Source organism: Mobula birostris, chromosome 2, assembly GCF_030028105.1.
Source record: "Mobula birostris isolate sMobBir1 chromosome 2, sMobBir1.hap1, whole genome shotgun sequence".
NCBI classification, from domain to species: Eukaryota; Metazoa; Chordata; class Chondrichthyes; order Myliobatiformes; family Myliobatidae; genus Mobula; species Mobula birostris.
In genome coordinates, this window is record NC_092371.1 from 7,390,300 (window position 1) to 7,417,475 (window position 27,176).

The 27,176-nt window shown below is 47.4% G+C and overlaps 1 protein-coding gene across 1 annotated transcript in view; it reads right to left on the minus strand.

The window, feature by feature from the left end:
* Positions 1–4,050: 4,050 nt before the first annotated feature.
* LOC140194190 (one cut domain family member 2-like) overlaps positions 4,051–27,176 on the minus strand; it is a 42,610-nt gene continuing 19,484 nt past the window's right edge. Inside the window, exons 2-3 of the mRNA XM_072251697.1 lie at positions 24,271–24,528; positions 4,051–4,426 (exon numbers count right to left, since the gene is read on the minus strand). Coding sequence (XP_072107798.1) covers positions 4,368–4,426; positions 24,271–24,528 — 317 coding nt within the window. The 3' untranslated portion in view covers positions 4,051–4,367. The remainder of the gene's footprint in view (positions 4,427–24,270; positions 24,529–27,176) is intronic.

Consider the following 27,176-nt stretch of genomic DNA (forward strand, 5'->3'; position numbering starts at 1 on the left):
TCGTTCGGACAGACATGGCGCTCAGTACTCAGTGTCGGAGAGCTGATCAGAGCTCGAAGTTTTCGGATGACTCAGAGTCAGACTGTGGTCAGGCATGGCAGGGAGAGTTTTTCTTCCTTCTCCCGTCTGCGTGAGATGTGAGACATTTGAGAAACTTTGAACTTTACTGTGCTCATGGACTGTTCTTCATCAAGTTACAGTATTGTTGCATTGTTGTAACTATATGTTATAATTATGTGGTTTTGTTAGTTTTTTTCAGTCTTGGTCTGTCCTGTGTTTTGTGATATCACACCGGAGGAAATAATGTATCATTTCTTAATGCATGCATTACTAAATGACAATATAGAGGACTACGTGTCTTCATAATCATACTGAAAGAATTTATTAGCAGTAAAATGTGACTTCCAACATGCTGAGTGTCTGCCCCTGGACTGAGGGAGGAGGAGCAATGGCACAATCGTCTTTATTCAGGGATCTGTGGGAGGAGCCACAGGGCAGTCAGCAGAGGGGCGTGTCCAGACAGGTAACCCAGTTACAACATATATATATGGTTTACCACATGAGGGGTACAAGATCGTGTATTGGACCCACCCCTGTCTCTAAGTTTTAATTGTCTCCTGACCACTTCTTATCTGCCTTCCTTAAGGTGTTAGGAAGTGTGGGCAGCTCTAACTTGCACTGCTGTTCAGTCTTGTGGGGGTGAGATGCCCTTGTTCTCAATTCCACTTACACACACACACACACACACACACACACACACACACACACACACAGCCTCATGCACTCACCTCCTTATTTCCACCCCACCCGTGTCCTCCATACCCATCTCCTCCCATTCCTTTCACTCCCACCCCTCCTTCTCTCCCATCTACCCCCTTCTCACCCACTGCCACCTCTCTCTCATTCCTTCCCCTCTTTCAATCCCACATCTATCCAATTCGCTCACCACCCTCTCTCCCATTCTACACCTCTCACTCCCCCCCTCCTCACTCCTAACCCTTTTCACTCCATCCTCCTCTCACATCCTCCCTCTCTCCTTCTCCTGACTCTCACTCTGACTTTCAATCTCTCTCCTCTCTGGTTCTCTTCCCCTGTTCCACCCCCCCCCCCCCCGGCACTTTACCCTCTTCTGTTCCCCTCCCTCTCGCTCATGTGCCACGCTGGATCATAATTACTTCACACCCCACTTACGCACTTTGCCCCAGGTCTCTAAAACCCATGTCTGCCCGGATTTAACCCTCCATTTTAATGGAAGCACGGTTCCTCCCTTTGACAGTATCTAAACCGACCGTAATCTTAAGCATAAGAGATTCTGCAAATGCTGGAAATCCAGAGTTATACACGCAAAGTGCCGGAGGAAATCAGCAAGTCGGACGGCATCTGTGAAGAGGAAAAAACTGATGTTTCAGGCCAAGATCTTTCATCAGGATTTCATTAACCCTTCATTAATCCATTCAGACCCTTTATCAATCCTAATGAAGGGTTTCAGCCCAAAATGTCGACTGTTTATTCTTCTCCTGACCTCCACCAATCTGTGTGTGTCTCTTTGGATTTCTAGCACTGGCAGAATCACTTATTTGATGCACTTCTCCCTTCACTCTCTCTTTCTCCCACCCCCCCTCTCTCTTTTTCAGAAGCTCAGGTTCCTGATCCCCAGTGATGTTCTAATAAATCACTCCCACACCCATCCTAGTTTATAGAACAGGGCAGGGTGTAGCTACCTGTTCAATAAACTCCAGAGTTCCCAACAATACAACACAAAGTAGATTGAATACTAAGTATTTTCTTATCTTTGTTTGCTCAGTCAGGTTGACAGTAAGGTTGACTAATTCCTTTGGCAATACACCATTGTCACCACTTAAATTAGGTGTATTGATTCTTCACCTAAGAAAACAATGACAAACTCTCTTAATCATCAGCTATCTGGACCCAAGGATACCTCAGGGTGGGGAAGAAGTTAATAACTGATCATCAGAATGAGTTGGCACCAAGCAGGCAACGTGATGGAGTTGGTTAGCACACGGGCATGTTGTCTCCCAAAGTCTCCTGGGCCTGACTCCAGCTGTCAGTGCTACATTGAAACCTAGACACAGTGTGAAGTCCCATCACACACTCCCAGGACCAGACACAGAGTGAATTCCCTTCTGCACTGTTTCATCACACACTCCCAGGGTCAGACACAGAGTGAAGCTCCCTCTACACTGTCCCATCACGCACTCCCGGGGTCAGACACAGAGTGAAGCTCCCTCTATACCATCCCATCACACACTCCCGTGGTCAGACACAGAGTGAAACCCCTCTACACTGTCCCATCACACACTCCCGGGGTCAGACACAGAGTGAAACTCCCTCTACACCATCCCATCACACACTCCCAGGGTCAGACATAGAGTGACGCTCCCTCTACACCGTCCCATCACACACTCCCGGGGTCAGACACAGAGTGAAACTCCCTCCACACCATCCCATCACTCACTCCTGGGGTCAGACACAGAGTGAAACTCCCTCTACATCGTCCCATCACACACTCCCGGGGTCAGACACAGAGTGAAGCTCCCTCTAGTCTACACTGTCACATCACATACTCCCAGGGTCAGACAGAGTGAAGCTCCCTCCACACTGGCCCATCACACAGTCCCAGGTTCAGACACAGAGTGAAGCTCCCTCTACACCGTCCCATCACACACTCCTGGGGTCAGACACAGAGTGCAGCTCCCTCCACACTGTCCAATCACACACTCCCAGGGTCAGATACAGAGTAAAGCTTCCTCCACACCTCCCGGAGTCAGATACAGGAGTTTAGGAGGAGCTTTAGTAGGTTACAGAGATGAGAGTTGTAGGAAGTCACTCAGACAAGAGGGGTATAGGGGTTAAAAAGGGGTCACAGAGACAGGGAGGGATGTTTAGGCTGGAAGGGTTTACAGAGACAGGGAGGGGTGTAGGGACCAGTGGAGGTTACAAAGGCAGGGAGAGGTGTCGTTGTCTGAGGGCGGGTTACAGAGCTTTGTCATGAATGCAGGAGATCACAGAGGTGGGGCGGGTGTAGGGGCCAGAAGGGTTTACAGAGACAGGGAGGGATGTACGGGCCGGAGGACGGATCAAAACATGGAGAGGAATGAGAACCTGGAGTGAACTGCCACAGGGTCAAGGAGTTGAAAACCGAGGCGTTGGTGTGTTAATGATTACTCTCCAGAGAAGAAAAATTGAACAAATGTTCAGGGGCCATCTGCACGATTTGAAGAACAAGCGTGTTGTGCTTATATTAAATATCTCTATGAGGGTCAATAGGTCTCCAAACATTATACAAATTTATCAGGGAACCAGGAAAAGTTTCTGATAAGTTTGTGGATCCTAGATAACAAGATGTTCCTTTGAACTTCTGCGTCAGTGTGGGGCACTGCACTGAGGAGGGACCTCACTATCAAGACATTTAATGCTCAGGTTATAGATCTATGTCTCACAGCCTTTGCGTCGAGATTATCTACATGGACCATCTAATGGAACACTGAGGTCACATGTTGAGCTGCATTTTATTATTACTCCTAATGTAACCCACTGGTGCATTTTTCACTCCGTGCCATCAAGCGAGTTTGGGTGGCGGGTGGAGATACGTCTCTACTAAAGGAGGTGTAAGGCGCTCCTTCCCCCTGCTAGCCTGTAGGTCACTCTTGGGCGAGGTGTAATGACTGCTTAGCTCCCCCACCACCACCGGGGTCATGTGAATCCATGGGAGCAGGTGGTGGATGGTATATGAACAGCTGGTGCATGTCACAAGACCACTGATGCCAGGCAGACAGTCTCTGAAGAGTATTGATAAAGGCTGGGGTCACCCCGTGTTGTAAAGACACTGCCCAGAAGAAGGCAATGGCAGGCCACTCTGTAGAAAAAATTGCCAAGAGCACTCATGTAGCCTATGCTCTACGATCCGCACATGACGATGATGTTGACCATTGAGAGGTTTGGTAGCCAACACCCTCGGGTGTTAAGGTTCTGACCAACACGTGACTCTACAACCTACAGACATACGTTCAAGAGGTCTTTACAACTCATGTTTTCAGCATTATGTCATTTCTTTGCACAATTTGTCTTCCTTTACACATTGGCTCTTTGTCATTCTTTGATGCGTATAGTTTTGTAAATTCTTTTGCATTTCTTAACTTTAGCTGTGAATGCCTCCAAGAAGGGCGGCCCAGTAGTGTCGCAGTTTGCACCATGTTATTATCAGAGTTCAAAGTTCAATTCAGTTGCTCTCCATAAGAAAGTTTTTAAGTTCTTCCCATGTGCGCGTGTGTTTGCACTGAACGCTCCGTTTTCCTCCCACAAGCCAAAGACATACCGGTCAGGAGGTTAATTGTCCTGTGCTTAGGCTAGGGGTTAAATCGCTGGGTTTCTGGGCAAAAGGCTCGGTGGGCCAGAAGGGCCTGTTCTAGATAAAATAAATAAAGAAAAAAAAATGAATCTCAAGGTAGAATATGGTTCTTGGATAATAAACAGTACTTTGGGAGTGATTTACAATCTAGGCACCAGGCACCTACTTGAGTCCAAAAACCAAAAAGATCAGCCAAAAATGGCAGAGCAATTGTGCCTCTGCTCTGGGATTCTGTGATAAATCGGTGTAGAGGGAGTTTCACTCTGTGTCTGATCCCCGAAGTGTGTGATGGAACGGAGCAGAGGGAATTTCACTCTGTATCTGACCCTGGGAGTGTGTGTTGGGACGTTGTAGAGGGAGATTTACTCTGTATCTGACCCTGGAGTGGTTGATGGGACAGTGTAGAGGGAACTTCACTCTGTGTCTGATCCTGGGAGTGTGTGATGGGATGGTGTAGAGGGAGTTTCACTCTGTGTCTGACCCCGGGCGTGTGTGATGGGACGGTGTAGAGGGAACTTCACCCTGTGTCTGACCCCGGGAGTGTGTGATGTGACAATGTAGAGGGAGTTTCACTCTGTGTCTGACCCCGGGCGTGTGTGATGGGACAGTGTAGAGGGAGTTTCACTCTGTGTCTGACCCCGGGCGTGTGTGATGGGACAGTGTAGAGGGAGTTTCACTCTGTGTTTAACTCTGTAAGTGTGTGATGAGACAGATCTGTCAAGTCACCTCTCTCTCTGCCTCGCTCCAAAGAAAAGCTCTAGTTCACTCAACTTTCCTGTATAAGACATGTTCTTTAATCCATTATAACTGGTTACATCACCCCCTGGAATGGAGCCTCCAACACATAAAATCACAAGAGGCTGTAGAGGGCTGTAGGCTCAACCAGCTCCACCACGGGCAGAACCCACACCACCACGGGCAGAACCCAGACCACCACAGGCAGAACCCTCACCACCACGGGCAGAACCCACACCACCACGGGCAGAACCCACACCACCACGGGCAGAACCCAGACCACCACAGGCAGAACCCTCACCACCACGGGCAGAACCCAGACCACCACAGGCAGAACCCTCACCACCACGGGCAGAACCCACACCACCACGGGCAGAACCCACACCACCACGGGCAGAACCCAGACCACCACAGGCAGAACCCTCACCACCACGGGCAGAACCCACACCACCACGGGCAGAACCCTCACCACCACGGGCAGAACCCACACCACCACGGGCAGAACCCTCACCACCACGGGCAGAACCCACACCACCACAGGCAGAACCCACACCACCTTCAAAGATGTCTTTCAGAGGAGGTATCTGAAGAAGGCGGCATCCCTCAGTAAGAACCCGCACCATCCAGGACATGCTGTCTTCTCGTTATTACCATGAGGGAGCCTGAAGACCCACATTCAATGTTTTAGAGCAGCTTTTTACCTCTGCCACCAGATTTCTGAACAGTCCATGGAATTCCTTTGGTATTCCATTATCCTGCACTATGATTTTCCTTGTAATTTATAGTAATTTTATGTAGTTGTACTAAACTGATCCCATAAAACAACAAATTTCACAGCATATAAGACATGATAATAAACCTGATTTTGATCCCTGTGGTTCCCAGTATTACCTCCCTTGCTTCAAGAATCCAGGTCTGGTAGCCCTGCTATGCTCCTGCTTATCTCTACTTTCCCATTCCCCTCCTGCCCACCTCCACTCCCTCCACCTCACCTTGTCCCAGCTGCTCATTATCCTTCGCTTCTCCTGGATCCATGTATCACCCTATGGCCCCTGTCTCGCCACTTCCTCCACCCCCACTCTTTCTGCTGCATATCTCCCCTCTCCACTATCAGTCCTGTTACAGGGTCTTGAGCTGAGAACTCGACTTTCGCTCTGTCTCCACAGATGTCACCTGACCCGCTGAGCTCCTCCAGCAAGAAGAGGGCATAGCCAGGGTAGTGGGGTCCTTGATGAGAGATGTTGACTTCTTGAGCCCCCGTTAGCTGTTGGCAGTGGTGGGGAGGGTTTGCTGTCATAACTGGTATGGTAAATGCTTCTACAAATGGTCTGATTTGTGCCCATGACCTTGGGAATCATTGTTTGGGAATCATTCCTTTGGAACCAGCTTGAGATCTGAGGGGCGAAGCGAGTGGAGAATGAGAGAGAGGCAGGGAACTGTAATGGCACAGCAACATCAGGTCTGCTTTCCCCAGGTACATTCACGTTCAGTTCAATCAGGTTTATTATCAATGGCCACTTTATTAGGTGGACCTGTACACCTGCTCATTAATGCAAATACTTAATCAGCCAACCTTGTGGCATCAACTCAATGCATAAAAGCATGCGGATATGGAAACGTAGAAACATGGAAAATAGGTGCGGGAGTAGGCCATTCGGCCCTTCGAGCCTGTACCGCCATTCAGTATGATCATGGCTGATCATCCAACTCAGAACCCTGTACCAGCCTTCCCTCCATACCCCCTGATCCCTTTAGCCACAAGGGCTATATCTAACTCCCTCTTAAATATAGCCAATGAACTGGCCTCAACTGTTTCCTGTGGCAGAGAATTCCACAGATTCACCACTCTCTGTGTGAAGAAGTTTTTCCTAATCTCAGTCCTAAAAGGCCTCCCCTTTATCCTCAAACTGTGACCCCTCGTTCTGGACTTCCCCAACATCGGGAACAATCTTCCTGCATCTAGCTTGTCCAATCCCTTTAGGATTTTATACGTTTCAATCGGATCTCCCCCCCTCAATCTTCTAAATTCCAATGAGTATAAGCCTAGTTGATCCAGTCTTTCATCATATGAAAGTCCTGCCATCCCAGCAATCAATCTGGTGAACCTTCTTTGTACTCCTTCTATGGCAAGGATGTCTTTCCTCAGATTAGGGGACCAAAACTGCACACAATGCTCCAGGTGTGGTCTCACCAAGGCCTTGTACAACTGCAGTAGTACCTCCCTGCTCCTGTACTCAAATCCTCTTGCTATGAATGCCAGCATACCATTCACCTTTTTCACTGCCTGCTGTACCTGCATGCCTACTTTCAATGACTGGTGTACAATGACACCCAGGTCTCATTGCTTGCATTGGAGATGGTCCAGAGGTCATTGACAAGATGATCTTGGAAATGAAAGAGTTAGCCTATGAAGAGTGTTCAATGACTCTGGGCTGTACTCACTGGAGTTTAGAAGAATATGGGATCTTATTGAAACCTACCAAAGATTGAAAGGATAGAGTGGATGTGGAGAGGGTGTTTCCAATAATGGGAGAGTCTAGGACCATAGAGCACAGCCTCAGAACAGAGATGAGAGATGAATTTCATTAACTAGGTGGTAGTGAATCTGTGGAATTCATTACCAAATCATTGGGTATATTTAAAGTCGACAATGTTGGGCTCTTGATTAGTAAGGATGTCAAAGTACAACGGGATCTGGGTGTCCTTGTTCATCAGTCACTGAAAGTAGGTACAGTAGGCAGTGAAGAAAGCTAATGGCATGTTGGTCTTCATAACAAGGGGAGTTGAGTATAGGAGCAAAGAGGTCCTTCTGCAGTTGTACAAGGCCGTGGTGAGACCACACCTGGAGTATTGTGTGCAGTTTTGATCTCCGAATTTGAGGAAGGACATTCTTGCTATTGAGGGAGTGCAGCGGAGGTTCACAAGGTTAATTCCCAGGGATGGCGGGACTGTCATATGTTGAAAGATTGGAGTGACTGGGTTTGTATACACTGGAATTTGGAAGGATGAGAGGGGATCTGATTGAAACATAGAAGATTATTAAGGGATTGGACACGTCAGAGGCAGGAAACATGTTCCCAATGTTGGGGGAGTCCAGAACCAGAGGCCATAGTTTAAGAATAAGGGGTAGGCCATTTAGAATGGAGTTGAGGAAAAACTTTTTCACCTAGAGAGTTGTGGATCTGTGGAATGCTCTGCCTCAGAAGGCTGTGGAGAAATGTTTTCAAGAAAGAGTTAGACAGAGCTCTTAAAGCTAGTGGAGTCCAGGGATATGGGGAGAAGGCAGGAACTGGATACTGATTGTGGATGATCAGCCATGATCACAGTGAATGGCGGTGCTGGCTCGAAGGGCCAAATGGCCTACTCCTGCACCTATTGTCTATTGTCTATTATGGAGAGAAAGCAGGACAATAGAGTTGAGAGAGATAATAAATCAGCCATTAGTGGAGTAGACTAGATGGGCCAAATTACTTAAATCTGTTCCTATGTCTTATGTTGCCTGACTGTTGAGTTCCACCAACACCTTTTCATGTTGCCGTGTGTGTGCTTGCATTAATGTTTTGCAAGTTTTCTTTCCACTGTCTTTTACAAGCCAATTTTTCATTGTACCTGTACTGACGGCCCGGTATGGAACCACCAATGCCCCGAATGGAAAAGCCTACAAAAAGTAGTGGATAGAGCCCAGTCCATCACGGGTAAAGCCCTCTCCACCATTGAGCACATCTACATGGAGTGTTGTCACAAGAAAAGGAGCATCCATCGTCAGGGACCCCCACCACACAGGCCATGCTCTCTTCTCACGGCTGCCATCAGGAAGAAGGCACACGTGTCATACACCAGGTTCAGGAACAGTTGTTACCCCTAGCCATCAGGCTCTTGAACCAGTGGGGATAACTTCACTCACCCCAACACTGAACTGATTCCACAACCTATCAACTATCTTTTAAGGACTCTACAACTCACATTCTTGATATTTATTGCTTATTTATTATTATAAATTTTTTGGATTTGCACAGGTTGCTGTCTTTTACGCAATGATTGCTGTGTGCAGCTTTTAATTGATTCTATTGTGTTACGTAGAAACATAGAAAATAGGTGCAGGAGTAGGCCATTCGGCCCTTCGAGCCTGCACCGCCATTCAGTATGATCATGGCTGATCATCCAACTCAGAACCCTGCACCAGCCTTCCCTCCAAACCCCCTGATCCCTTTAGCCACAAGGGCCATATCTAACTCCCTCTTAAATATAGCCAATGAACTGGCCTCAACTGTTTCCTGTGGCAGAGAATTCCACAGATTCACCACTCTCTGTGTGAAGAAGTTTTTCCTAATCTCGGTCCTAAAAAGCTTCCCCTTTATCCTCAAACTATGACCCCTCGTTCTGGACTTCCCCAACATCGGGAACAATCTTCCTGCATCTAGCCTGTCCAATCCCTTTAGAATTTTATACGTTTCAATCAGATCCCCCCTCAATCTTCTAAATTCCAACGAGTATAAGCCTAGTTCATCCAGTCTTTCTTCATATGAAAGTCCTGCCATCCCAGGAATCAATCTGGTGAACCTTCTTTGTACTCCTTCTATGGCAAGGATGTCTTTCCTCAGATTAGGGGACCAAAACTGCACACAATACTCCAGGTGTGGTCTCACCAAGGCCTTGTACAACTGCAGTAGTACCTCCCTGCTCCTGTACTTGAATCCTCTTGCTATAAATGCCAGCATACCATTCGCCTTTTTCACCGCCTGCTGTAGCTGCATGCCCACTTTCAATGACTGGTGTATAATGACACCAAAGTCTCGTTGCACCTCCCCTTTTCCTAATCAGCCACCGTTCAGATAATAATCTGTTTTCCTGTTTTTGCCACCAAAGTGGATAACTTCACATTTATCCACATTAAATTTCATCTGCCATGAATTTGCCCATTCACCCAACCTATCCAAGTCACCCTGCATCCTCTTAGCATCCTCCTCACAGCTAACACTGCCGCCTAGCTTCATGTCATCCACAAACTTGGAGATGCTGCATTTAATTCCCTCATCCAAGTCATTAATATATATTGTAAACAACTGGTGTCCCAGCACTGAGCCTTGCGGTACCCCACTAGTCACTGCCTGCCATTCTGAAAAGGTCCCGTTTATTTCCACTCTTTGCTTCCTGTCTGCTAACCAATTCTCCATCCACATCAATACCTTACCCCCAATACCGTGTGCTTTAAGATTGCACACTAATCTCCTGTGTGGGACCTTGTCAAAAGCCTTTTGAAAATCCAAATATACCACATCCACTGGTTCTCCCCTATCCACTCTACTAGTTACATCCTCAAAAAATTCTATGAGATTCGTCAGACATGATTTTCCTTTCACAAATACATGCTGACTTTGTCCGATGATTTCACCGCTTTCCAAATGTGCTGTTATCACATCTTTGATAACTGACTCTAGCAGTTTCCCCACCACCGATGTTAGGCTAACCGGTCTATAATTCCCTGGTTTCTCTCTCCCTCCTTTTTCAAAAAGTGGGGTTACATTAGCCACCCTCCAATCCTCAGGAACTAGTCCAGAATCTAAAGAGTTTTGAAAAATTATCACTAATGCATCCACTATTTCTTGGGCTACTTCCTTAAGCACTCTGGGATGCAGACCATCTGGCCCTGGGGATTTATCTGCCTTTAATACCTTCAATTTACCTAACACCACTTCCCTAGTAACATGTATTTCCCTCAGTTCCTCCATCTCACTGGACCCTCCGTCCCCTACTATTTCCGGAAGATTATTTATGTCCTCCTTAGTGAAGACAGAACCAACGTAATTATTCAATTGGTCTGCCATGTCCTTGCTCCTCATAATCAATTCACCTGTTTCTGCCTGTAGGGGACCTACATTTGTCCTAACCAATCTTTTTCTTTTTACGTATCTATAAGAGCTGTGCATTTACTGTGAATGCCAACCAGAAAATGAATCACAGGGTAATATATGGTGGCATATATGTACTTCAATAATACATTTACTTTGAACTTTGAAACTCAACCTGACTTGAAAGTACATAAAACAACACAACTGGACTTGAATCTTAAATCATATTTATTGTTCATTTTTTTCCTTCAGCATAGTCACAAACAAATCAAGTTATACTAGGATTAAATCTGGCAAAAGTAGATTTTAAACAAACATACACACTCACACACTTGTCAAGATCTGTTCTAGACCCTCACATATCTCCCAGAGAATAGAATATCTTTGGTGTTGAATTTTCCCTTTGTAGGACAAACAGTATATTGAAAAAGTGCAAGTGAATGGCTGGTCTACTTGAAAAGACTGGGTCCCTGGATGGTTGGAAGGAACAAGGCATTGCATCTCCTGCAGTTGCATGGAAAAGTACGGAGAGGTGGGCAATGCTCAGTTGCAACAGAAAGTGGAGGACTGCGTTGTAGAGGGAATGATCCCTGCTGAAAGGGGAGGTAGGAGATGTGCATTAGGACAGAAGAGGCCAACGTTTCAAATCTGAAACCTTGACCAGTTTGCCTCTCACACGCAGCAAGACATGCTAGACAGTATCTATGTTATGGATTTGCAGTCTTTGTAATCCATTCCAATGCAACAAGGTCCTGAGGCACAGTAATGTAGTGGTTCCACAATACTTTACAGCTCCAGCAACTGGAGTTCAACTCCCGCGGCTAGCTGCAAGGAGTTTGTACGTTCTCCCTGTGACCGCGTGGGTTTCCTTCGTGTGCTCTGGTTTTCTTCCACAGTCCAAAGACATACCATTTGGTAGGTTAATTGGTCATTGTAAATTGTCCCGTGATTAGGTTACGATTAAATTGGGGGTTACTAGGCAGCCTATACCATGCTAACTGTCAACAAACACTGTGTTCCAACTACCACAACATGACAGATAGAGAGAGGGAGAAACCAGTGTAATCTCACTGGTAAACTGTCAAGAGTGTTGGGACTGACAAGGGTACAGAATGAGACAGGGTCGGGCTGTGACGCTAACCATAACTGGCTCAAGCATCAGACATCTCAGCAGGCAGGAGATCATGTTGAGTGGACTACCTCCGACGTACATCCTTGAGGAGACCAGTAGTGATCACATTACCCCAGATTCCGTCTCACCAGTGCCTTCAAGAATGGGGTCCGTGGATCTCAGTTTGGGAAGCCCTGGAAAAGAGGTCCAAATCCATCAATCCCTCAAGGGTTGCCACACAACTTGATAGGGTAGTTAAGAAGGCGTATAGTGTGGCGTATGTGGACACTTTAGAGAGAGTGCAGAGGATGATGCTGCCTGGATTAGAGAACGTCTTATTAAAATAGGTTTCTATCTTTGGGCTGTTTTTTCATCTTTGGAGGAATGGAGGATGAGAGATGACTTGATAGAGGTGTTTAAGATGATAAGAGGCATAGATTGAGATCCAAGGTGACAATGGCCATTAACAGAGGGCATACTTTTAAGATGAATGGAGGACATCTTGGGGAAGATGTTAGAGTTGGGCTCTTTACACAGAGGGTGGTGGGTACATGGAACATTCTGCTGGGATTGGTGGTAGAGGCTGATGGGGTAGGGACATTTAAGAGTCTCCTAGATCGGCACATGGATGATAGAACAATGGAGGACTCTGTGGGAGGGAACGGTTAGATTGATTGATTGTGGATCAGGTTGAAAGGTCGGCACAACACCGTGGGCCGAAGGGCCCGTGTTGAACTGGTCTATATTCTTCTGCTTGTACATAACCTGTATTCCTGGAGACACCCTGGTATACGTGGAGTGTGAGGAGTTGCAGTGAGGAGTGTGAGGAGGTACTCTGTGAGTACCTGCTCCTCAAATTCTGCCCGCACCTCAGCAGTACACTCCCGTTCTTCGGGCACCCAGAGCGGAGAGGGTGGTCGATTGGGTTAGGGGACTTCCTCGTTGGTCCGCTGGTCATTCACAGGTCGGGGGAAGAGGGGTGCCACTAAATCATACTTTAAAAATATTGGGGGGGGGGAGGTACAGGAGCCTGAAGATCCACACTCAACGTTTTTGGAGCAGAGTCTTCCCCTCCGCCATCAGATTTCTGACCGGTCCACGAACCCATGAAAACCACCTCACTATCCTTCTTTTACACCATTCAGTTGTTTTTGTAACTTACAGTATTTTTAAAGTCTTGAACCGTATTGCTGTCTGAGAACAACAATTTCACGACAGTGGTGATAAGCCTGATTCAGGTTCTGACGAAGCACAAACTGTTTTTTTGTGTTCAAGTTGCCACCTCGGCGGAACAGCCAACGTTTTGCTAGCTTTCCTACAGTGCTCACGGCACTTGATCCCTTTTGCAAATTATTTACCAGGATGCCCAGATCTCCCCGCAGCCCCACGGTCCCTTGGCAGGTAACGCTGACACCTGCCCATGAACTGGCACGGGTTCCTCCCACAACGAGGCAGCAGGAAGGGAGCGGAGGTGTGTAATCTCGCCTGGCAGCTTTCCACTTGGACCCTTGGAACCTCCGCGGGAGCGAGCACACACAATGGTGTCACGGCAACCAAACCACTCACTTCCCCTTCAAAGACCGAACTAAAAGCAAGAAGGCGGTGGTACCAACAGAACAAAGAGCATTACAGCACGGTACAGGCTCTTCGGCCCATGACCTTTCAACCTACTCCACGATCAATCTAAACCCTCCCTCTCCCATTGTTCTATCATTCAGAAGAGTTCCTTAAATGCCCCTAATATATCTGTTTCTGCCACCACCCCCGGCAGCGCGTTCCACACACCCACCACTCTCTGTGAAAAAACTTACCTCTGATATTCCCGTATGCCACCCTGTAATCATAATAAAAGTATGCCTGCCCCATCATACTAGCCATTCCCACCCCCGGGAAAATGTCACTGGCTTATCCACACGATCGATTCCTCTAAAAGGCAAAGGGTTCAGAAGTACCTCGCCCAGAAGCGGAGAGATTCAGGACGGTGCAAGGTCGCGCTGGGCTTCATCCGTCAGGGCGTTGAGTGTAGGAGTAGCACCGTTATGGCGCAGCTGTACAAAGACGCTGGTGAGGCCGCTCCCGCACTCCATTTTTGGTTCACCGGAAAATGTGCAGAGGGTATTTATGAGGACGTTACCGGGACTCGAAAGCTTGAGTAAAACTACCATCAATTCAGAAAGCTAAAGGGCAGAATTAGGCTTTCGGCCATTCGAGTTTACCTCGTCATTCAGTCATGGATGATTTATTTTCCCTCTCAATCCGTTGGGCTTTGACGCTCGTATTGATCAAGAACCTATCAACCTCTGCGTTAGATGTAGACAATGACTTGCCCGTGATTGAGCAGGTTATAGAAACATAGAAACATAGAAAATAGGTGCAGGAGTAGGCCATTCGGCCCTTCGAGTCTGCACCGCCATTTATTATGATCATGGCTGATCATCCAACTCAGAACACCGCCCCAGCCTTCCCTCCATACCCCCTGACCCCCGTAGCCACAAGGGCCATATCTAACTCCCTCTTAAATATAGCCAATGAACTGGCCTCAACTGTTTCCTGTGGCAGAGAATTTCACAGATTCACCACTCTCTGTGTGAAGAAGTTTTTCCTAATCTCGGTCCTAAAACGCTTCCCCTCTATCCTCAAACTGTGACCCCTCGTTCTGGACTTCCCCAACATCAGGAACAATCTTCCTGCATCTAGCCTGTCCAATCCCTTTAGGATCTTATACGTTTCAATCAGATCCCCCTCAATCTTCTAAATTCCAACGAGTACAAGCCCAGTTCATCCATTCTTTCTTCATATGAAAGTCCTGCCATCCCAGGAATCAATCTGGTGAACCTTCTCTGTACTCCCTCTATGGCAAGGATGTCTTTCCTCAGATTAGGGGACCAAAACTGCACACAATACTCCAGGTGTGGTCTCACCAAGGCCTTGTACAACTGCAGTAGTACCTCCCTGCTCCTGTACTCAAATCCTCTCGCTATAAATGCCAGCATACCATTCGCCTTTTTCACCGCCTGCTGTACCTGCATGCCCACTTTCAATGACTGGTGTATAATGACACCCAGGTCACGTTGCACCTCCCCTTTTCCTAATCGGCCACCATTCAGATAATAATCTGTTTTCCTATTTTTGCCACCAAAGTGGATAACTTCACATTTATCCACATTAAATTGCATCTGCCATGAATTTGCCCACTCACCCAACCTATCCAAGTCACCCTGCATCCTCTTAGCATCCTCCTCACAGCTAACACTGCCGCCCAGCTTCGTGTCATCTGCAAACTTGGAGATGCTGCATTTAATTCCCTCATCCAAGTCATTAATATATATTGTAAACAACTGGGGTCCCAGCACTGAGCCTTGCGGTACCCCACTAGTCACTGCCTGCCATTCTGAAAAGGTCCCGTTTATTTCCACTCTTTGCTTCCTGTCTGCTAACCAACTCTGCACCCACACCAATACCTTACCCCCAATACCGTGTGCTTTAAGTTTGCACACTAATCTCCTGTGTGGGACCTTGTCAAAAGCCTTCTGAAAATCCAAATATACCACATCCACTGGTTCTCCCCTATCCACTCTACTAGTTACATCCTCAAAAAATTCTATGAGATTCGTCAGACATGATTTTCCTTTCACAAATCCATGCTGACTTTGTCCGATCATTTAACCACTTTCCAAATGCGCTGTTATCACATCCTTGATAACTGACTCCAGCAGTTTCCCCACCACCGACGTTAGGCTAACCGGTCTATAATTCCCCGGTTTCTCTCTCCCTCCTTTTTTAAAAAGTGGAGTTACATTAGCCACCCTCCAATCCTCAGGAACTAGTCCAGAATCTAACGAGTTTTGAAAAATTATCACTAATGCATCCACTATTTCTTGGGCTACTTCCTTAAGCACCCTGGGATGCAGACCATCTGGCCCTGGGGATTTATCTGCCTTCAATCCCTTCAATTTACCTAACACCACTTCCTTACTAACATGTATTTCGCTCAGTTCCTCCATCTCACTGGACCCTCTGTCCCCTACTATTTCTGGAAGATTATTTATGTCCTCCTTAGTGAAGACAGAACCAAAGTAATTATTCAATTGGTCTGCCATGTCCTTGCTCCCCATAATCAACTCACCTGTTTCTGTCTGCAGGGGACCTACATTTGTCTTTACCAGTCTTTTCCTTTTTACATATCTATAAAAGCTTAAACAGTCCGTTTTTATGTTGCCTGCCAGTTTTCTCTCATAATCTTTTTTCCCCTTCCTAATTAAGCCCTTTGTCCTCCTCTGCTGAACTCTGAATTTCTCCCAGTCCTCAGGTGAGCCACTTTGTCTGGCTAATTTGTATGCTGCTTCTTTGGAATTAATACTATCCCTAATTTCTCTTGTCAGCCACGGGTGCACTACCTTCCTTGATTTATTCTTTTGCCAAACTGGGATGAACATTTGTTGCAGTTCATCCATGCAACCTTTAAATGCTTGCCATTGCATATCCACCGTCAATCCTTTAAGTGTCATTTGCCAGTCTATCTTAGCTAATTCACGTCTCATACCTTCAAAGTTACCCCTCTTTAAGTTCAGAACCTTTGTTTCTGAATTAACTATGTCACTCTCCATCTTAATGAAGAATTCCACCATATTATGGTCACTCTTACCCAAGGAGCCTCTCACGACAAGATTGCTAATTAACCCTTCCTCATTGCTCAAAACCCAGTCCAGAATAGCCTGCTCTCTAGTCGGTTCCTCGACATGTTGGTTCAAAAAACCATCCCGCATACATTCCAAGAAATCCTCTTCCTCAGCATCTTTACCAATTTGGTTCACCCAATCTACATGTAGATTGAAGTCACCCATTATAACTGCTGTTCCTTTATTGCACACATTTCTAATTTCCTGTTTAATACCATCTCCGACCTCACTACTACTGTTAGGTGGCCTGTACACAACTCCCACCAGCGTCTTCTGCCCCTTAGTGTTACGCAGCTCTACCCATATCGATTCCACGTCTTCCTGGCTTATGTCCTTCCTTTCTATTGCGTTAATCTCTTCTTTAACCAGCAACGCCACCCCACCTCCCCTTCCTTCATGTCTATCCCTCCTGAATATTGAATACCCCTGAACATTGAGCTCCCATCCCTGGTCACCCTGGAGCCATGTCTCTGTGATCCCAACTATATCATAATCATTAATAACAATCTGCACTTTCAATTCATCCACCTTATTACGAATGCTCCTTGCATTGACACACAAAGCCTTCAGGCGCTCTTTTACAACTCTCTTAGCCCTTATACAATTATGCTGAAAAGTGGCCCTTTTTAATGTTTGCCCTGGATTTGTCGGCCTGCCACTTGTACTTTTCTCCAAAGTACTTTTTGTTTCTACCCTCACTTTACACCCCTCTGCCTCTCTGCACTGGTTCCCATCCCCCTGTAGTGAACTAACCTCCTCACGCCTAGCCTCTTTAATTTGATTCCCACATTATAGAGTAATTCAGTGCCGAAACAGGCCTTTGATATCAACTAATCCATGCCTACCGATATTCCCAGCTCAGCTAAGATTCCCAATTCCAATTCCTTTGGGGCTTGGTAGACTGAGTGCTAAACTATCGGGATATCAATCACAAGGGGCACAGGCTGGGTGAATGCACAGAGAAAGCGAGTCAATAACTAGAAGGCATAGATTTAAGGTAAGAGGGGAGAAATCTACAAAAGATCTGAGGGTGCTGGGTATATGGAACGAAGAAGTAGTTGAGGCAGGTACAATAATAACATTAAAAGATACCTGGACAGGTACACGGATAGGAAGGGTTCGGAGGGATATGGACAGGTACACGGATAGGAAAGGTTTAGAGGGATACGGACAGGTACACGGATAGGAAAGGTTCAGAGGGATACGGACAGGTACACGGATAGGAAAGGTTTAGAGGGATATGGACAGGTACACGGATAGGAAAGGTTTAGAGGGATACGGACAGGTACACGGATAGGAAAGGTTTAGAGGGATATGGACAGGTACACGGATAGGAAAGGTTTAGAGGGATACGGGCAGGTACACGGATAGGAAAGGTTTAGAGGGATATGGACAGGTACACGGATAGGAAAGGTTTACGGGGATATGGACAGGTACACGGATAGGAAAGGTTTAGAGGGATATGGACAGGTACACGGATAGGAAAGGTTTAGAGGGATATGGACAGGTACACGGATAGGAAAGGTTTAGAGGGATATGGACAGGTACACGGATAGGAAAGGTTTAGAGGGATACGGACGGGTACACGGATAGGAAAGGTTTAGAGGGATATGGACAGGCACACGGATAGGAAAGGTTTAGAGGGATATGGACAGGCACACGGATAGGAAAGGTTTAGCGGGATATGGGCTATATTCGTATTCCAATAACAAAAAACATTCCCTTCCACATAAAAGTTAGGCACATTTGCTTGAACAGTGAACCGCAATATTGCATCTCTGGATGCCTGGATTAAGTAGCCAGTACAAATGGATTTGACATTCAACAAGCCTGAGATAATCCGGCCTGTTGCCGTGCTTTATGATTCTGACGGGTCCAGGGTGTGAACCGGTGCCCCGACTGTGGGTCAGTTACGCAGTTGGAATCGAGGTTGGGATTCGGAATTCCAAGAATCGGGAATATGGGAATGTTTCCAGCCGCAGCCGGCATCCAGCACTTGTTTATTCCCCGCTCCAGTTTAACTCGCAGGGATTACAGAACACAGAACACAGGGACTGGCCCTTCGGTCCACGATGCTGTTCCGAATTAAACTAGCGACACCTAATCCCTTTCCGCCTGCACATGGTCCACACGCCGCTCTCTAAGAGCCTCTTTAACGCTTCTGTCCCATCTGCCTCCACCGACCACTCGTTGGGTAAAGATATGTCCCTCCCGTCTCCTTTAAACTTGAACGCAAGCTCGCGCCCTCTGGTATTAGGCATTCCGACCCTGGGGAAAAAAAATATCGGCCGCCTATCGGAAAACAACCCAAGTTTGTCCAACCTGTCCTTATAGCTCATAGCCTCAAATCCAGGCAGCGTCTTGGTGACCCTCTTCTGCACCCTCTCCGAACCTCCCACACCCTTCCTATAACGGAGAGCGACCGGAATTGAATGTAATCTGGCATAACCGGAGTTTTAAAAAGCTGCAGCGTAATTTCCTGAAGCTTGAACATCGGTACCTCAGCTCACAAAGGCAAGCGTGCCTGACGACTTCTTTAGCAAATGTAGTTTATCCAACGACGTGTAACCATGATGTATTAAACCACGATATCACATAGAAAATAGGTGCAGGAGTAGGCCATTCGGCCCTTCGAGCCTGCACCACCATTCAGTATGATCGTGGCTGATCATCCAACTCAGAACCCTGTACCAGCCTTCTCTCCACACCCCCGATCCCTTTAGCCACAAGGGCCATATCTAACTCCCTCTTAAATATAGCCAATGAACTGGCCTCAACTGTTTCCTGTGGCAGAGAATTCCACACATTCACCACTCTCTGTGTGAAGAAGTTTTTCCTCATCTCGGTCCTAAAAGGCTTCCCCTTTATCCTCAAACTGTGACCCCTCGTTCTGGACTTCCCCAACATCGGGAACAATCTTCCTGCATCTAGCCTGTCCAATCCCTTTAGGATTTTATACGTTTCAATCAGATCCCCCCTCAATCTTCTAAATTCCAACGAGTATAAGCCTAGTTCATCCAGTCTTTCTTCATATGAAAGTCCTGCCATCCCAGGAATCAATCTGGTGAACCTTCTTTGTACACCTTCTATGGCAAGGATGTCTTTCCTCAGATTAGGGGACCAAAACTGCACACAATACTCCAGGTGTGGTCTCACCAAGGCCTTGTACAACTGCAGTAGTACCTCCCTGCTCCTGTACTCGAATCCTCTTGCTATAAATGCCAGCATACCATTCGCCTTTTTCACCGCCTGCTGTACCTGCATGCCCACTTTCAATGACTGGTGTATAATGACACCCAGGTCTCGTTGCACCTCCCCTTTTCCTAATCGGCCACCATTCAGATAATAATCTGTTTTCCTGTTTTTGCCACCAAACTGGATAACTTCACATTTATCCACATTAAATTGCATCTACGTAGAAGGAAAAGTAAAATAAGATTATACACACAGGAGATTCTGAAGGTGCTGCAGGGACTCAGTAGGACAGGCAGCATCGATGGAGAGCAATAAACAGCCGAATGTTTCAGGTCGAGCCCTTCACCAGGACAAAATTAAATGATGTTTGGCGTCATTAGGCGTGACACTAATCCTCTAGCGCTACCAAGGGCCTGGATTATTTGAAGGAGCTGCGATTTTTGGCCGCACTTCGGCTTCACGGTCCTAACCTACGGTCACCTGGTGCGTGGACGAGGCGGAGGTGGGTCGGTCAGGGGATGCCTGACCGGTTTGTTCCTGAGTCCGGCCGAAGTAGCCACTCCCGAGCCAAATGCCTGCCTCTCTTCCGCGGTTACATCCGTGCCCGGGTCTCCCCGGAGAAGGAGCACGTGGTACGAAGGTTCCAGTTATTGACAATAAACTGGACTGGTCAAAGAACACTGAGGCTGTCTACAAGAAGAGTCAGAGCTGTCTCTATTTCCTGAGGAGACTGAAGCCCTTTAACATCTGCCGGACGATGCTGAGCATGTTCTACGAGTCTGTGGTGGCCAGTGCTATCATGTTTGCTGTTGTGTGCTGGGGCAGCAGGCTGAGGGTAGCAGACACCAACAGAATCAACAAACTCATCCATAAGGCCAGTGATGTTGTGGGGATGGAACTGGACTCTCTGACGGTGGTGTCTGAAAAGAGGATGCTGTGTAAGTTGCATGCCATCTTGGACAATGTCTCCCATCCACTACATAATTTACTGGGTGGGCACAGGAGTACATTCAGCCAGAGACTCATTCCACCGAGATGCAACGCAGAGACTCATAGGAAGTCATTCCTGCCTGTGGCCATCAAACTTTACAACTCCTCTCTTGGAGGGTCAGACACCCTGAGCCAATAGGCTGGTCCTGGACTTATTTCCTGGCATAATTTACATAATACTATTTAACTATTTATGGTTTTATTACTAATTATTATTTATGGTGCAACTGTAACGAAAACCAATTTCCCCCGGGATCAATAAAGTATGACTATGACTATTAACACGTTTACAAACAGTTTACAAAATTATGAGGGGGGAATAGATGGAGTAGGTAGAATCTGGTTTCCATTGTGGTGTCCACGGGTACAATGGGGGATTTCCGGGAGTGGTGGGCACCATAGCCAATTGAATGCGACCCTGGAAGAGGTGACTGCCTTGAAGCCGTTGACTGGTGGAATACTGTACTGCGGTATTGTAATGACGTGATATTGTAATGACGTGATGCTGTAATGATGTGATGCTGTAATCACTGAATACAGTGGGAATAGGGACCCAGATGATCGGAGTTTCACTCTATTCGGCAACGGTAATGGAAGGAAATTCTGCGCAGAGTAGACAGCGGTCCCAGGAGTCCAACTCGCAAGGGGGTAGAAGTAGGTCATTCGGCCCATAAGCCTGCCTATGCAATTCGACACAACCGTGGCCGCTATACTCCAGGCCTCTACCCCCTTTTTGCGCCAACTCCCGATCACACTGATCTCCCAAGGTCTGTGATTCTCATCCCGGGAACCAGCCTCCTCTCCATGGGCTTGTCCACCCAAACAGACAGAGTGCCGGCGGAACAGGTCTGGCTCCATCTATGGGGACGAATATGCATTCGGGTCGAGACCCTTCATTAGGATTCTGCTCTCTCTACACTTCCTGCTTCCTCAGTAAGACGGGCAGCATAATCAAAGACCCCTCCCGCTTCGGTCGTTCTCTCTCCTCCCCTATCCCCCTCTTTAACCCCCCCCCTCCCCGTGATATACCCTCCACAACCTTCCCGGGACAGAGAATTTCAGAGATTCCCAGAGCTGACAGTCTCCAGACCAGAGGCCCCGCCATCTCTCACTTATACACGAGGAATTCTGCAGATGCTGGAAATTCAAGCAACACACATCAAAGTTGCTGGTGAACGCAGCAGGCCAGGCAGTATCTCTAGGAAGAGGTACAATCGACGTTTCGGGCCGAGACCCTTCGTCAGGACCAACTTATTGCGTGTTTATTTCGAGATAGGGAGCGGAACAGACCTTCCGTTTCTTCGGGCCACGCTGCCCAGCAATCCTCCGGTTTGACCCCAGCCTCATCACGGGACAATTTACAATGACCAATTAACCATCTAACCGGTGCGTCTTTGGACTCTGCGAGGAGACGGGAGCACCCGAAGAAAACCCACGTGCGCACGGGGAGGAAGGCACAGACTTGCTGACAGAGGACGCCGCCGGATTGAACCACGACACCCCGACGCCCGAGCTTCCCTACCGTGTCGCCCAATCACCTGGCCTTCTTATCGGATTCAATTATCTCCAAACCCTCCCCACACCTCCACCCTTCTCTCCCCCACGTGAGGCCACTTATCCGACAGGACCCTCCTCGCCTGAATTCATCTGTTACGCAGCACCTCCCGCAACCCTCCTTATTCACCTCTTTGTATCGGCTTTCTCTCCTCTACTCTTTCAGTCAGTCCATTTTCCTCCCATAGACCCGCTGCTCGACCCGCTCAGTTCCTCCGGCACCTCGCGTGATTCCAGCACCTACGCCTTCTTGTGTCTCTGGTGTACTCCGGCGGGACGTTCTAAGGTCCTGGGAGATCAGAAAGCTTACCGCCCCCTTTGCACATACCACACTCAATGGTACTTCTCCTTGCTTTCTGGCCAGTCGGCAGCTATGCAGCTTGGCCGTGCCTACCCGAGCAAGTCCCATTTGCCCGCGATTGGCCCGTATCCCTCTACACCTTTCCTATCCACGTATGTGCCTATATTGTTACCGTAGCCGGCTCTACCACCTCCGCGGGCAGCTCGTTCCACCTCCCACCACCCTCTGTGTGCACAACCTGCCCTCAGGTCCCCTTTAAATTTTCGTCTATGCGCTCTAGTTTTAGCCACCCCTACCCTGGGAAAAAGACTGTGGAGACATTGGTTTACATCACTGGGATAACAGACACCGGGAGCGGGAGATATGATTAGCGCTGATCTGAATCATAGAGTCATCGGTCACTACAGCGCAGAAACAGGCCCTTCGGCCCATTTAGTCTGTGCCGAATTGTTATTCTTCCTAGTCCCATCGACCCGCTATGACCCTTCCTACCCTTCCCATCCATGTACTTCTCCAAGCTTCCCTTAGGTGTTACAATCAAACCCACATCCACCATTACCGCTGGCAGGTCATTCCACACTCTCATCACCCTCTGAGGGAAGAAGATCCCCCTCAGGTTCCCTTTAAATATTTTACCTTTCACCCTCTATTTCAATTCTCACCCAACCTCAATGGAAAAGTCCTTTTTATTTACCCTATCTATATCCTCAATCATTTCGTACGCCTCTATGATAATTTTTATACCTCTATCTTCTGTTCCAGTGCCCAGAGCCCTCAATCCTCCCCCCTCCTCCTGATCTTCCAACAATGTATCTCCCTCCTCTTCAATGAACCTTCCTCCAAAACCCTCCAGAAATTCCCCGCTGGACCACAGGAGAAGAATTAGGCCATTTGGGTCATCGAGTCTGCTCCACCATTCCATCATGGCTAAATTATTATCCCTCTCAACCCTATTCTCCTGCCTTTTCCCCGTAACATTTGACACCCTGACTAATCAAGAACCTAATCAATCTCCGCTTCAAACATACCCAATGACTTGGCCTCCACAGCAACCTGTGTCAATGACTTGGGCACAGATTCTTCATCCTCTTGCACGATAAAATTGCTACAAATCTCAATTAAGTCCTCTTCTAATCTTGTAACTCTGACCACTTGTTGGAGATTCTCCCACTGGTGGAACCATCTCCATATTTTTAGGATCTTATATGGTTCAATAAAGTCACCCCATATTCTCCTAAATTTCAGAGAATATAGATCGATATTTCTTCCAGCCGCTTGTGACAGCTCAAACTCTCTTTCCATCATCAAGAGGTCCCCCGTGCCACCCACCCAGCAGAAAAAGGTTTGGAATTTTGGGTGAGAGCTGGAATGCATGTTAGGGGTTTGGACATCTTTGGCTTATTTCCTGATTGTCGTTTCCTCCTCATCCCCCCGCCCACCCCGCATCCCCAAGGCCCACCACCCTGAGTCTCACGAATGAGGGGTACCAGAGGAACCCTGGGCATCCTCCTCCAGCCACCTGTCCAGGCTGCGGCGTCGAGAGTTCATGAAGAAGTTGGCGACGGTGGAGAGCTCCAGTCCGAGCTGCCGGGCGATGCTGGCCTGGAGCTCTCTGTTGGGGCGAGGATTCTCCCTGAAGATAGCGAGCAGGGTCCGCCGCTGGACATCGGTGAAGACCAGCCGGTGCTTCTTGGGCAAGCGATGGTGATCGTCTTTGGTCTGTTCATGTCCTTTCCGCCTGCAGGCTTTGGTGACGGGACAGAGATGCGGTGAGGGTGGGATGCAAAAAACAAAGAGAACATTGAACCAAAAATTGGTTAGTTGGCTTATTATGGTCACATACACTCATTGGCACTTTATTAAATACACCTGTAATAAGGTAATCGGCCAATCATCTAACAGCAACTCAATGCATAAAAACATGAAGACCTGGTTAAGAGGTTGTTATTGCTCAGATCAAATATCAGAATGGGGAATAAATGTGACCAAAGTGACTTTGATTATGCAAGGGTTGCTGGTGCCAGACGGTGTAGAGTATCTCAGAAACTGCTGATCTCCAGGGATTTTCACAGACAACGTTCTCTAGGATTTACATAGAGTGGCACAAACAACAACAACAACAACAAACCCAGTGAGTGGCTGCTCTGTGGTTAATGAGAGAGGTCAGAGGAAAATGACCAGACTGATTCAAGCAGGCAGCAGTAACCACGAGTTACAACAGTGGTTTGCAGAAAAGCATCTCTGAAGCATCTCCAGAAGCGGATGGGCTACAGCAGAAGACCACGAACCACGTTACAGGAGGTACTTAATAAAATGTCCATTGAGTATAGTCATAGACTATTACAGCGCAGAAACAGGCGGTTCGGTCCATCTAGTCCACGCTGAACCCAGTTCCATTGACCAGCAGCTGGACCATACCCCTTCCATCCATGAACTTAACCAGACTTCTGTTAAATACTGCAATCGAACCCTCCTCCGCCGCTTACACTGGCAACTCGTTCCACAGACGCGGCACCCTCCGAGTGAAGAATCTTTTACTTCAATATCTACCTCTTGCACCTTATCGTCCGTTCCCACTGCACTTTCACTGCCAAGGTAACACTTCATTCTGCTCTTATACTACATTGATTTCCCGATCTGTACCGGCATGCAAAGCAACGCTTCTCAGGGCATCTTGCTACACACGGGATAATAATAAACCAATTTAAGTAGCAATTAGAGACTTGACCTTAACAATGAAATTCACCTTGCCCATTTTCTATTCTCAGCCCCACCTGCGTGTCCGATGGACGTCTATTGTGTAGAATTTTATCACTCTCTGACAACCTACCCTCACAGCAACCTTGGCCCCACCCTGTCATCGGAATTCTCTTTGTTCTACCCATTCCTACTAGAACAGCTCCACTAATTAGTACTAATTTGTTCTCTCCCTCTCTCCTCTCTGTCATACACACGCTTGCTCGGCGGCTCTCTCCTCCCCAGTTCTGTTTATTTTATTTAATTTACTCAGAGACATACATTCTGGAACAGGCCCTTCCGGCCCAATGAGCTGGGCCACTCAGAAACTCACCTACTTAATCACAGGATAATTTACAATGACCAATTGACCTGCTAATCTATAAATCTTTAGAGTGTGGGTGGAAACCAGAGCATCCAGAGGAAACCCCCGTGGACACGGGGCAGAACGTACAAGCTCCTTACAGACGGCGCTGAAATCTGAACTCCGACGCCCGAAGCTGTCATGGCGTCACGCCAACCACTATGCAAATTCTGATGGAGGGTGATCGCCTTCAAACACTGACTTTGTTCCTCCCTCCACAGCTGCTGCCTGACCTGCTGAGAGTTTTAACCATTTTTTTGTTTTTGGATCAGACTGTCCACACCTTTTACAATAAAACCAGATTACATAATCCTTAAAAAAACACGCACAGAATCAACACCCCGCTGTTTCACGTACAGAATCAACATCCCACTGTTTCACGCACAGAATCAATACCCTATTGCTTCACGCACAGAATCAACACCCCACTGTTTCACGCACAGAATCAACACCCCACTGTTTCACACACAGAATCAATACCCTGCTGTTTCACGCACAGAATCAATACCCCACTGTTTCACGCACAGAATCAACATCCCACTGTTTCACGCACAGAATCAACATCCCACTGTTTCACGCACAGAATCAACATCCCACTGTTTCACGCACAGAATCAATACCCCACTGTTTCACGCACAGAATCAACACCCCACTGCTTCACGCACAGAATGAACATCCCACTGTTTCACGCACAGAATCAACACCCCACTGGTTCACACACAGAATCAACACCCCGCTGTTTCACGCACAGAATCAACATCCCGATGTTTCACGCACAGAATCAACACCCCGCTGTTTCACGCACGTGGACATTCTTTCTACAGCTTCCATCCACCAGATAGCTCCCATTATGAGGATGGAGGTAAACCACGATAAAATAGGAACTGGAATAGGCCAGTCCGCCCCTCCAAGAATGACAGGCCGTTCAATATGACTATGGCTGATCTCGGCCTGGCCACAGGTTCTCTGCCTCAAATCCTCATCGCCTCCCCATTCCCCAAGCTTTCATAACAAATAAATCATCTAGTCTTCATAACCCTCCTTGAGGAGGCTTTCTCCATCCAACAGTTCAACAGAGCCCAAGAGCCTAATACCTTATATTCCTGTACAGTTACACAGTGATCACCACGCTGAATAAACAGTGACTCTGTACAGTTAGACAGCGAGTGACCCTCACCCTGAATAAACAGATTCTGTACAGTCACACAGTGACCCTGATGCTGAATAAACAGTGACTCTGTACAGTTAGACAGGGAGTGACCTTCACTCTGAATAAACAGTGATTCTGTACAG